Source organism: Triticum dicoccoides, chromosome 2B, assembly GCF_002162155.2.
Source record: "Triticum dicoccoides isolate Atlit2015 ecotype Zavitan chromosome 2B, WEW_v2.0, whole genome shotgun sequence".
In the NCBI taxonomy this organism is placed as follows: Eukaryota; Viridiplantae; Streptophyta; class Magnoliopsida; order Poales; family Poaceae; genus Triticum; species Triticum dicoccoides.
In genome coordinates this window covers 815,366,313-815,379,019 of record NC_041383.1, presented here as the reverse complement: position 1 = coordinate 815,379,019, position 12,707 = coordinate 815,366,313, and the positions used below count along the sequence as shown (strand labels likewise).

Below are 12,707 nucleotides of genomic sequence, written 5' to 3'. Positions count from 1 at the left end.
CAGGGGCGACGGGACGGCGGGGCGGGGGGCTCTGGGGCAGGGTGGGTGGTGGGGCGGCGGTGGCGGTGCGGGCGCGGGGGCGCGTGGGTGGAGAGAGGGGATGAGAGAGGTGTGTGGCCGGGGATAGAGGGAGGGGTGGCCGTTAGAGGCCGTTAGTGGGCACGCTCTTTGCCATCAGCTCGCAGATGGCATAGAGGAGTGCTGGCGGACGGCAAAGTTTCTTTGCCGTCAGCCAGCCGACCACAAAGAACTGGCTGATGGCAAATAGTGTCTTTGCATCAGCCCTTTCTTTGTCGTCCGCGCTTTGGAAGCAGACGGTAAAGACCTTTTTTGTCGTCCGCAAGCTAACGACAAAGAACTGTCTGATGGCAAATTCTTTGTTTCCAGTAGTGACAATGTAAAACAAATAAATCGCAAATTTGAACCGATTTCCTGAACTAAAAAAGTTCATGATTTAAATGAAGTTTGTAAAATCAATAAAGGTCCTCAAATACGAGAAATGCCCAGGAATCCATTTTTCGTTCAAATTGAAAAAAATGAGAGATTCAGAAAACACGAATTAAAAAAATATACATGGAGAATTTTAGAAATAATCATGAAATAAATAAATTTTCACAATTGTTTTTGTAAATTTGACAAAAATGGTCGCCAGTTTGAATAAAAAATCCTGAATTAAAAAAATGTCCATGAACTGAAAAATGAACCTCTTTTGAAATAATTGAACAATTTCTGAAACCCCGAACAAAGATTTTAAAAGCTACTAACAATATTTAAAATTTACGAACAATCTCTTGAAGTTTTGAACAACAGTTGTAATTCCGAACATTAAAATTTCAAGTATTTTGTAAAAAAAACATCAACCATTAGCTTATTTGGTAAATTAAGTAAAGTAATTGAAAATTGACAACAGACTTTAGAAAAAATATGAAAAATAAAAAAAAGAAATCCATGTAAAACCAGCCTCCTCGTGAGCACACGTCGCACATTTAATGGCCCAGACCAATCCAAGTATGTACGTGATCGCCATTTAACGCTCACAGCGGGTGATATACTGCGGACGCGTCTATACCTCGCTCCAGGTTAGTTCGACGCTAGCCTCAGCTGAAGCAAGCGGCATACGAGGCCAGCCCAGGCGCGCGGGAGTCTAGTGCAAGGAAAAAAATATAATTCCAAATATTTTAAACAATACAAATATATATTTTACATACATTTTGGAAAAAAGTTGATCATACATTTGTAAAATATTTAATATGTACAGAAAAAATGTATCCGACAAAAAGTTTACAATGACTATGGAAAAAATAGATATAAATATAAGTTTTTGAAAAATGTAAATCATTTATTTCGAGACATTTTAACATGCATAAAAATATGTTCCCTATGTACACAGAAAATGTATAATGTGTATGGAAAGAGTAAACATTCAAAATATATCCTTTTAAACCATTTGTTTAAAAAATTTTAAATGTGTAGAAAATGGTTCCTATTGTATACCAAAATTTAGAATATATATTCCAAAAATTAAACGTAAAAAAATATTTTTTCTAAAATGTAAACCATGTATAAAATAATGATAATCATATATTACGAAATTTTCGAACGTGCATTAAAAATGTTACTAATGCATACAAAAAATGTAAAATTTTCAGGAAAAATAGTCCTCAAACACAATTAATTCAAAAATGTTAATCATCATTCCGCAAATGTTAATTATGTACAAAATGTTCCTTGTGTATACGAAAAATGCAGAGCTTGTATTGAAAACGTTGAACAAAATTACAAATTATGAAAAATATTGGTCGCTAATAATTTTTTAATATTTTATTTAGAAAATTTCAACATGTATTAAAAAATGTTCCTGATATATACTGAAAATGTTCCTCATGTATATATAAAATGTGCAAATGTGTACGGAAAATATAAATTGTGTTGATGGAAAAGCAAATAAAAAGTTTGAACACCAAAGAAACGAAAGAAAGAAAGAAAAACTTGTCAGAAAAAACAGAAAAAACGAGAAAGCCCTGAAGACACATGAGGAACAAAGAATAATTAAGAAAAACAGAAAAAACCGAAGAAAACTGATGAAAAATAAGAAAGGAGCAAAAACAATCTACGAAAAATAAATTTAATATAAAAGAAAGAAACAAAAGAAGACCAAAGAGAAAAAGGAAAACAGGAGACCTTGAGAAAAGCAGTTCAGACAAATGAAAACCAAGGAAACAACAAAATAGACCAAAAAAGAAAAGGAAAAGGAAACAAGAAAAGTCGTTGAAGAAATAAAAAACCCTAGAGAAAATGAAACAAATATGAGGCTAAAACTGGAATAGAAACCTACACAAAAAAACAGAAAATAAATAGGAATTAAATCCAGTTCACGAAACTCAGCAAACCCGAACAGAAGACAACGAACTGAAAAAAGAACACACGAAATGGGCTGGCATTTTTTGGAATAGGAACTAATATTATAAAACAACAGACAAAATGTGAAACAACAGACGAATTTATCAAATACTTGCTCAACATTTTTGGAATAGGAACTAATGTTAATACTTGCTCAACATTTTTCAAAATTGAAAAAATAGTTTTCAAATACTTGCTCAACATTTTTGGGATAGGAACTAATTTTATAAATTTGAATAAACATTTGTCAGAATTTCGACAGACGAGTGTTTCTAACATGGTAAAACTGGAACCAGAACCGGGAGCGCTTGGCTCCTAAAACTGGTCGGCTCATATCTTGACGATTATTCGGTCCCTATACATAGCGTTGACACTTTGCCGCCGAATGCGGCAAATAGAAAATCCTTGTAAATCTGGCCTGGTGGAGAAGGCCCACAAGAAGCAGGCCACAACATCACGCACCAGGCCCACAAGAAGAAGCCGAACTTTGCCTCCTTCAAGCGAACCGCCAGTTCGGCGGCCCGCACGCGAGGGAAACACCAGCCAATTTTCTGTTTGTTTTTTTCCCACATTTTGTCTTTCTTTTTTGCTTTCTTTTTTAATTATGTTATACTTTAAAATATTATATATATATATATATATATATATATATATATATATATTGAAAACTCTTTAAAAAACATTTGAAAAGATGTTGAACAAGTATTTGTGAAATGTTGAGCAAGTATTTGAAAAATATTGAACAAGTATACGAACAAATTTTGATCATTTATTTAAAAAAGTGGAACATGTATTTGAAAAAATGTTGAATAATATTTAAAAAGTATTAGAAAAAAAATGTTGTACAAATATTTGAAAACAATGTTGATATTGTATATGAAAATGTTGAACAAGTATTTGAAATATGTTGAACATGTATTTTAAAAATGTCGAACAAGTATTTGATTTTTTTTGAACAAGTATTAAAAATATGTAGATCATGTATATAAGAATGTAGAATGAAAAGAAAAAGAAAGAATAGCGATAAATGAAACTGAAAAAGAAACAGAATAAAACAAAGGAAAAATGTTGACCATCTATTCAAAAAATGTTAATCTTGTATATGAAAAATGTTCATCAAGCTTTTGAAAAATGTTGAAAACGTGTATAGAAAAAAATATTGACGACATATTAAAAAATTGTTAAATTTGTATTCAAATAGTGTTAAACTTGTATTAGAAAAGTTGTTGACAGATGCAAAATAATATAGAATGAAAACCAAAAGAAACAAAGAAAACCAAAGAAGTGAAAAAAATGGATGCAAAACATTGAAAAAATAAAACAAAATAACCAATGAGAACCATGAAAAGAAATAAATAAAACCAAAGAAAAAGAAAGAAAATAAAAAACAGTGAAAATGGAGAAAGGAACGAAGAAAAACGGTTTAAAACAAAAAACCCTGGAAAACCCTGTGAAAAGCCGGCTCTGGTCTCCTTAAGTTGACATCGCCCTACAAAATGTCACAAACAAGACTCTAGCGCACTTGTTAGCATCGCTGCGTGCCGTCCAAAAGATCCATCACTTAAGCACGACATCCCTATCGTCTCGCTTGAGAAGAGATATAGTCACCGCGCCAACTCGACTACAAAGCTACCACCCATCACCCAACATGGATCATGAGTTTCCCCTCCATTGCTGGAGCGCCATCCAGCACCCAGCCCATGGATGACACTAGACGATCAGGATGAGTCATGTTGAGCACTGCGTCGGCTCGTCTCCTTTCTCCAATACGGCGATCCGATTCAATTCAATCATGCACAGTTCAACGTGATTACTTCTATGAGTTGTCGATCATTGATCTATACGTTCTACAGAGCACTCTCCACCTAGCAATTTTCATTTATGCCAATAGCTTGTTGCTAATTCCTTTATTTTCCCTTTGTGTATACATGTTTCAAGATAGTCATGTCTTTTCGGACTACAAAATTGAATCGGGCTGCCAAAAGCATGAGAATAAAGAAAGAAATAGAGAATTTAACTCAATCTCAGAACGGAGACACATATGGGTTTATTATAAAATAATTACACGCGTCCTCCCATTATAGTGCTGACAATGATCCTAGAGATGGATAGCCAGAGAGCAAAACCAGTGTTTAGGTTGAGGAAGTACTTATTGATAACACAAACATCGACATTAATAGTAATGATGATAACATCAGGACAACTAGTATTGATGTTAATTGGATACTTCACCTATTGTGGATGTTGGTGGTTTCTTTCATGTTGATGTATTTGATCCAAGAATTTGGGGTTGTTTTGATTCCAAATAAATTGACATTTTTTAGCACAAAAGGGCACTAAAAGTGACTTCTAAAATTTGAAAGGTCCTATGGATAGATATTCTAGAAGAGTTTTGGAACTATTCTATATCAGGATTCTGTCAAACGGGAAGCATTTTGATAGGGATTGGCTTGTCTATTCTAAGGACCTCAACCGAATCTTTTGATTTGGTTGTAAAGGCAAGTTGACAAATGAGGGGCAGGATGATTGGATACATCTTGGCAGTAGACTTAAAGAGCATGAGACAAGTGCAAATTATGTTTTGAATATGATCACTTGGCATGAGCTGCGTACCAGATTGCGAAAGTATCAAACTATTTATAAAGATGCTCGGCGACAACTTGAAAATGCAAAGGAGCGCGGGAGAGAAATTTTTCCTAGAATTGGTGCATTGATAAATTTCTTGCCAAGCATAATCTAGACTTTCATGCTATTAACAGTAAAAGGTATGAAGATAGCAATGCATATCTCTTGGGTTTGGTGGAGATGTTTTTGCACGACACAATTATTTAAGAGCATGTTCGTCGTATTATTACAATTTACACATGAAGAAACTCCTACTCATTATCTTTATTATAAGAATCAGAATGACCAAATTTATATATTTGACCAAATCTATTAATTTTTTTGGCTAATATACAACATTAATGAAAGTATATTTAACAATGGATCTGATGGAGCTAATTTGATCTCATAGATGTTTATATATTTGCAACAACAGAGTAGGTGCTAGGTTAAAAAACTTAGCGGTGATGCGAAAGCTAATACCTTAACATTTTATATCCATTTTTATAACTTAATTAGACTTTTGCCCTTCCAATGGGAAATACGTAGATAGAAAGAAAGAAACGGAAGTGTTGTACAGTACCAACCAACAAACGTACAAGCATCATGCATCATGTATTAATTAGCTCAGCTGGCAATGGATTTCTTCAACACAACTGGCAAAGATTTTTGTCTCGCGTTGACAGGGACACACAACCTAAAGATTCTGCAGAGAGAGGTGGAGCTTAATTAGCTCCGAGAGAGTACAGCTGAGAGGTGTGTATAGCATGATGGGAATGGTGGACGCCGAGGCTCCCTTCCTCAGGGAGGACACGGAGGATGAGCCACCGCTCGCCGGCGTCTCCGACTTCCGCGGCCGCTTCGTCTACGGCAGCACCTCGGGCGGGTGGCGCTCCGCCCTCTTTGTCGTCGGTACGTACGCACGCGTGAACCGTCCTAGCTAGCTAGCTAAGATTTTCATTGGCGACAACTGATCAATCTGCTATCAACATGGCCGGCCGGCCGGCGGCATGCATGCAGTGATGGAGGTCGCCAGCGCTTTCTCCTACTACGGCGTGTCGGCGAACTTGATCACGTACCTGACGGGGCCGCTGGGCCACTCCAACGCCGCTGCCGCTGCCGCCGTGAATGTCTGGTCGGGAACGGCCACGCTGATGCCGCTGCTGGGCGCCTTCGTGGCCGACTCGTGGCTGGGGCGCTACCGGTCCATCATCCTCGCCTGCATCCTCTACGTCATGGTAATTTTTTCTTAATTTAATTCTTTCGATACATTTCAACGTGCGGCACCATCAGTAGGCGACGGCAACGACCTAGACATCTGAAACTTGATTCCGCGGATGAGACTTGCCTGAATCGTAGTATGCAATAATGCAACTCCCAAAAAAAAGCTCATGTGCCATCAACTAACGGTAGGTTGAACAACAAATATATGGATTTTTTCTGATACGGATCATGTATGTACTTGTTATATTATGACCTGATGCGGAGTACTTGCGATATATATAAGAAAAATAGTTGTACGAACTATCTTTAAGTAATACTCAAGTAACAATCCCCGCAAAAAGAAAATAAATCAAGTAACAATGGCAGGGGCAGTGGCCATATTTTTGTTGGGGAATGACTGTTAGTTCCTACAAATCTAAAATAATAATAATACTCACTTCGTCCAGGTTTATTAAGCACCCATTTAGTGTAAAACTTTGACCATGAAGTTAACCAAAAATATAGTACAAACTATATGTCACAAAAATTATATGTAGTGAATCCTCTTTATAATATGGATCCTTTTTATAGCATATAAAACATGTGGTGTAATTTATATAGATGGTCAAAATTTGGCTGAAAATGTTGGAAGGAAGATCCATAGGTTGGACAATAGCCCATTTTGCTTGAGCTACCAGACTAGGGTGGTGATGTGGGTAGAGTAGGAGTAGATATCCGGGGCGCCAGAAAGGGTTGGCTTAGGAGCCAAGTATCTATCCGGAAGAAGGAGGCAAGACCATTGTTGGCAAGAGCAAAGGAGATTTGTTGGAGGGTGCCCATGTGGTTGTTTATGGTTATCCAGAGGAAGGGGGTGGAGTGTTTATCATCAACTACGTGGGAGTAGCGGCTATGGTAGCATTGCACCTATCGGAGATTGGGCATTTGCAACAGTTTGAAAGTGAACATCCTGAACAATCAGTTATTTTTGTGAAGCACGTTGTTGATGCCTCGATGGCCATTTTTTGTTGTGTGGACGATGGGCTGAAAAGTGGAGGGGGCATTGATGGGTGAAACTTGTAAACCTAGGTAGGTCCGTGGGAAGGAAGAGACCGTGAAACAAAAACAGTGGCAATGTCCATCGCGGTGTAGGGGTTATTATGAATGGGACGACGGTGGTTTTGTGGAACATTAATGCCAAGTCTGGACCAATGGCTTTGGCAAAGTCATCGAGGATGGTCTTAAGCTGGTTGTCAGCCTCTATCGAATTGGGCTAGAATCAGCGGGCCTTCGGCGTATTGGAGGGGGGGGGGAGGGTAGGGGTAAGTTATGGTCGATTAGGTGATGTAGAAGTTCATCTGAGTGGTCTTTGAGTATTTGATGTTGTAGTAATTCTGCAACAATGAAGGAGATGCAAGGGGAGAGCCGATCACCTTGACTTAGTCCATTTTAGCAGTTGATCCAATTTCAGGGACACCACTTAGGAGGACCACAGTTTTACTAGAAGAGAGTAGTGTGTGAATCTAAGAGAACAAGGCTGGTAGGAAACCCTTATGAGTAGGAATGAGGAGAAGAGAGTGCCACACGATGGAGTCAAAAGCTTTACGGGAATAGATTTTTAAGGTCATATTGGGTGCCTTTCTTGAGTGACAGCAGCTAAGAAATATGGGCATAAATAAAGTTCTCTACAGTAGACCTTACATTGATGAATCCAGTCTCATCATTGTGAACAAGGAGGTGGGGTACAGGTTTTAGTCTTTCAGTTAGAAGCATGGCAATGGCTTTGCGACGGGAAAATTTGGAGAAAGATGGGTCAAAAGTTATTGGCGGTCCTGTCATTGTTGCCCTTGCGAGAAGAATCATATGCTCTCTTGAAATATTCTATATGGGCAGTCCAGTTGTGGAAGTCCCAAAACAAGGGGAGAACTGCATGTTTTATGGAGTGCCAATACTTTCTGTACAAACTGAGGCGAAAACCATCTAGTCCATGGCTAGCGTCAATTTTCATATGCAAGAAGGCATCATCACTTCCGTTGTGGAGAAAGGGGCACCAAATGAGGAATGTTGTGGAATGGAGGTTGTCATGAAGGCGTAACACCAAGAGGTGGTTTTGGGGGTACAAATGAAGTCATGATATTAGTACTTTTTTTAGGTTCATGATATTAGTATGTTATTAGGACATTTACCTGTTGGTCATGTGAAAAGAATTTGAGGCCATTAAATTTCAAAATTGTAGATAATATAGTTATAATTCAAAACAATCATTCTTTAATCAAGAAGTACTTCCTACTTTCATGTTTGCAAATCCAAAGGGCCATCAAGGTCGACTAGCTAATATTAGGATGTAATAGTTAGTTTTGCATGAAAAACGGCCACTCTGTGTAGTAGTAATTAGTTGCATAGCATGTCCACTAGATTAATCCATTGCAGTCTCAAGTGTTGCTTGCCATTTTACATTAATTATATATGGAGAGGGAGGGATTAATGAGATAGCAAGAAGTTATCTCCCTTGGCCTTGCCAAATTGATTCCGGGACCTCACAAACCTGAATATATGGAGCACAATTTCTAAGATTTTATAGTTGATAAAGGGTTAGAATTAAAGCTTAATTGAATTTGCTAAATATCTATAATTAAATTACCCTAGATATATTGTAAATGAGATTTTGAAATTGGAAGAGTTAGAAAATTAATATGATGTAGAACATTTCAAAGATTTGTGAAATATAAGGGACTACTCTATCCATCCATTCCAACGTAAATTCAATATGACTACTAAAATAACTATAGAAAACAAATAATTTCTATTGTAAGTTAGGTTATGTGTTTTCAAATGTTTTGACAAAATATAATTTAAAGTTAAAGTGGGTCTGATATGATTGTATGAATATTAAAAATCCACAATATTATTTTCTAATATCTGTGACATGCCATCAATATAAAGTGGGTTCGATGAGCCTGGCATCTTGGACGTCTCTCTCAGGCATGAAAATCATGGAATAAATAAACACAAGTATTAGATAAGTTCACTTAAATCTGGTCATTTTCTCACACTTGGGAACAGCGGGGGTTATCAAGGATGAGAAAGTACATGACCCTTTAAGAAGCCGATCAGTAAGGCGTGTTATTTTTGCCTCTGTAGTAATCTGGTTTTGAACACGTCTTCAAAAGTTCAAAATATACACGTAAAAAATGTTTCTTGTAGTTTAAATTTGTTATTTATCATTTGACCATTAAGCAAACACTGACAACTAAAAATTGTACATGTGCAGGGATATGCCATGATCACTCTATCATCGGTGCTCTCGACACATCATCCATCATTACCCGACGACACCTCTTCCCATCCCTTGTCGCTGCAGGTGGCCTTCTTCTATGCCTCCCTCTATATAATTGCCATTGCGCAGGGTGCAGACAATCCATGTGCACTGGCCTTTGCTGCTGACCAGTTCGATCCCGACCGCCCTAGGGAGTGCGCCGCCCGCAGCTCCTTGTTCAACTGGTGGTACTTCTCCTTGGCTATAGGTATCACCATTTCTGTTGGTGTAGTCAGCTACATCCAGGAGAACCTTGGATGGGGAATTGGATTTGGCATGCTCTGTGCCCTCATGCTATGTGCCTTCGTTGTCTTCCTCCTCGGAACCCCTACATATCGCCTCTATGATGCCACTCACGGCACGGATAGCCCCTTCGTGCTCCTTGCTCGTAGCCTCGCTGTGCTAGTCCAACATGACAATGCCACTTCAAGCTCAATGCTTGGTACAAAAATAGAATGCCAGCTAGAAGCCAAAGACATTGCAACCAAGAAGGAGGACGCACGTGCTGTGTTGCGGTTGTTGTCGATTTGGGTGGCGTGCCTGGCTTATGGTGTGGCATTTGCACAAGTCATGACGCTCTTTAACAAGCAGGGCCGCACCCTGGACCGCCGCATCTTTGGAGGCCTGGAGCTACCGCCGGCGGCGCTGCAAACATTGGGGCCTGCATCAATCCTATTGTTTGTCCCCATATATGACCGTGTGCTGGTGCCGGCGCTGCAGCGCACCACGGGCACCCAGTCGGGGCTGACGCTGCTGCAACGTGTGGGCACGGGCATGGCGCTGACCCTGGCTTCGATGTCGGTGGCGGCATTGGTGGAAGCACGTCGCCTTGAGACGGCACGGGAGCACGGCATAGTGGACGACCCGGAGGCGACGGTGCCGATGTGCTGGGCGTGGCTGGTGCCACAATATGTTTTGATTGGGGTCGCAGGTGTGTTTGCGGAAGTCGGGATGCAGGAATTCTTCTACGACCAAATGCCAAGTGAGCTACGCAGCCTGGGCATGGCACTCTACTATAGCGTGATCGGCATGGGCAACTTCATCAGCGGCACTCTTGTCTCCCTAATCGACCGCATCACCAGCAGCGGTGGTGGCTACAGCTGGTTCGCGGACAACCTTAACCGTGCTCACCTCGACTACTTCTACTGGTTGCTCGCCGGCTTCAGCGCCGCCCAGCTCGCGCTCTACCTCCGTTGCGCAAGTACCTATGTCTACAGCCACAAGAGGCTCCGGTGAAGGGCCTACCGGCCCGTGGATGTGCACTAGTACAATGGTTTTTTAGTTGAGTACCATGTTGTTACGTATTGAAATTTCTGACAATGGATGTATATGTACTATTTATCTATATGTTTATATACTACTAGCACAAATGCCCGTGCGTTGCAACGGGAGAAAAAAATTAACGTGTAACTGAATTTGGTGAGAAACAGCTTTTGAACGGTATTCGTTAAAGGAGCTACTACTCGCTTTAAAGGGAAAAAGGAGGGAGTACCTAAATCTAAATAAGTACATATAATGTGTTCAAAGTGCCCTTAGCCCAATCCGTATTTAATCTCTCTATGTACTATTTTTCCTTTCATTAAAATCTAGGAGATTTCATCTCTCGTCTTTCCTTGGAATTCAGATTTAACTCCCTCTCACAATGTCCAATTGATCATGACATGCAATTCTTGCTTTTAATATTTAATTATGCATCTCATAAATCCCATAGCCCCTAATTAGACCAATATCGGGGCATTCAGAGTATGTCGTGAATCCAGTTTAATTAGTCCACCACCAGACCGAATGTAGAGTTAATTTCTTCCTGTGCAACATGCACGCATATCATGAATACAGATAAATTTGGCCACAACCGGTGCCCATAGATCTGATTGCTTTCTACCTCCATGCCTTAATCATCTGGTTAATGATTCTCAAATCAGCTTGCTGGTTACTCCTACCTAGCAAGTTAATGTTGTATATAAACTGACACGATTTAATGTAAGAAAGCATGGCGGAGCTATTTAGTTCTTTTTAGGCAACGGATTTAGCTTTTTTTTTTTAGCATCTGGCAACGGATTTAGCTAAAACTGATTACGTATGTATGTGTGCTGGCCTGGCTGCCTTCAATCCATCGACAGGGCTGCTACCGCTAGCTCGTTAGAAAAAAAAAGGCCAGGTTGGGCTGCTACTGCTAGCCCAGAAAAAAAAGGCTGGCCTGCTACCGCTAGATGGGCTTCCGGATCGTTGCCTCGTTGGTTGAGTCGGTTTCCAATTGATTTAACATACACGAAATCCAAAAAAAATCACCTAAACGGGACGAAACAAAGCGAAACCAAACCAAGAATACCTATTCCTTTTAATAGTAGGTATAGATAAGTAATTGACATGCTCAGTAGAACAAAGAGAAATATGCTAGAAATCACATAAAAACTAGAAACATCTAACTGTAAATTTAATACATATATAATAAAAGTACATCCATCAGATCTTGCGAACAGCCTTTCGACATCAAACTTGATGAAAACTACCTAAATGTGCGATTACGCAAAAAAAAAAAACCTTTGCGATTTCCTCTAAGCCTAGTTTGTCAAATCTCCTGTATGTCTCTCCGTAAAAAACTAACCATCCCACAAAAAGTCGCTCCCTCTCTCTCACAAGTAAAAAAAATATCATGTATATGTGTGCAACATATTGACTGTTGTCATCAAATGCATATGTGCTTTGCGGCCTCCCCTCAATGCCGTATCACGCTGTGGTGCCCCGGCCCTCCTCCCCAAACTCCACCGGTCTGCCGCGATTTCATAGGGCTGCTTGTACTCGCCTAGCACGACCACATAAAACCTTACCCATCCATCACGACAACATGGGGAAGTGATGTGCACGGGTGATGCCATACCACTAGTCTTGGAAGACAAGGTATGAAATGTCTTCATTACACAATTTGAGCAAATCAATGAGCAATCCATTTGTTTTTCCTTTCCTATATAAAACTGTGAATTTCATGGATACAGTGTTGATGCATAATGTTAAATATTGGTCCAGCTTTCTGTTTATCTATATCTTGATACTTTTGCTTAGGCATTTTTGTAGATTGTCATTGCAAATTTTGCATGGTGCAATTGTTTATTTTTTTATCATTTCTTGTTCGTTTTTGAAATACATGCGGATCTTTTTCAAATGTACGTTAAACATTTTCTTGTACAGG

General features: G+C 39.3%; 1 protein-coding gene across 1 annotated transcript; it reads left to right on the top strand.

Annotated features, from left to right (window-relative positions):
- The first annotated feature begins 5,705 nt into the window (after window positions 1-5,705).
- Window positions 5,706-11,046, top strand: LOC119366556 (protein NRT1/ PTR FAMILY 5.10-like). Its single transcript, XM_037632311.1, has 3 exons — window positions 5,706-5,916; window positions 6,025-6,242; window positions 9,476-11,046. Exons 1-3 carry the CDS (start codon window positions 5,772-5,774, stop codon window positions 10,754-10,756), a joined length of 1,644 nt encoding a protein of 547 aa, XP_037488208.1. The 5' UTR covers window positions 5,706-5,771; the 3' UTR covers window positions 10,757-11,046.
- Window positions 11,047-12,707: the final 1,661 nt, after the last annotated feature.

Bases quoted from the DNA above. Each gene is read 5' to 3' on its own strand.
- LOC119366556 (XM_037632311.1), top strand. From the start codon at position 5,772: ATGATGGGAATGGTGGACGCCGAGGCTCCCTTCCTCAGGGAGGACACG. The intron at 5,917-6,024 runs GTACGTACGCAC...GCATGCATGCAG, and splicing joins CTCCGCCCTCTTTGTCGTCG to TGATGGAGGTCGCCAGCGCT. The intron at 6,243-9,475 runs GTAATTTTTTCT...GTACATGTGCAG, and splicing joins CCTGCATCCTCTACGTCATG to GGATATGCCATGATCACTCT.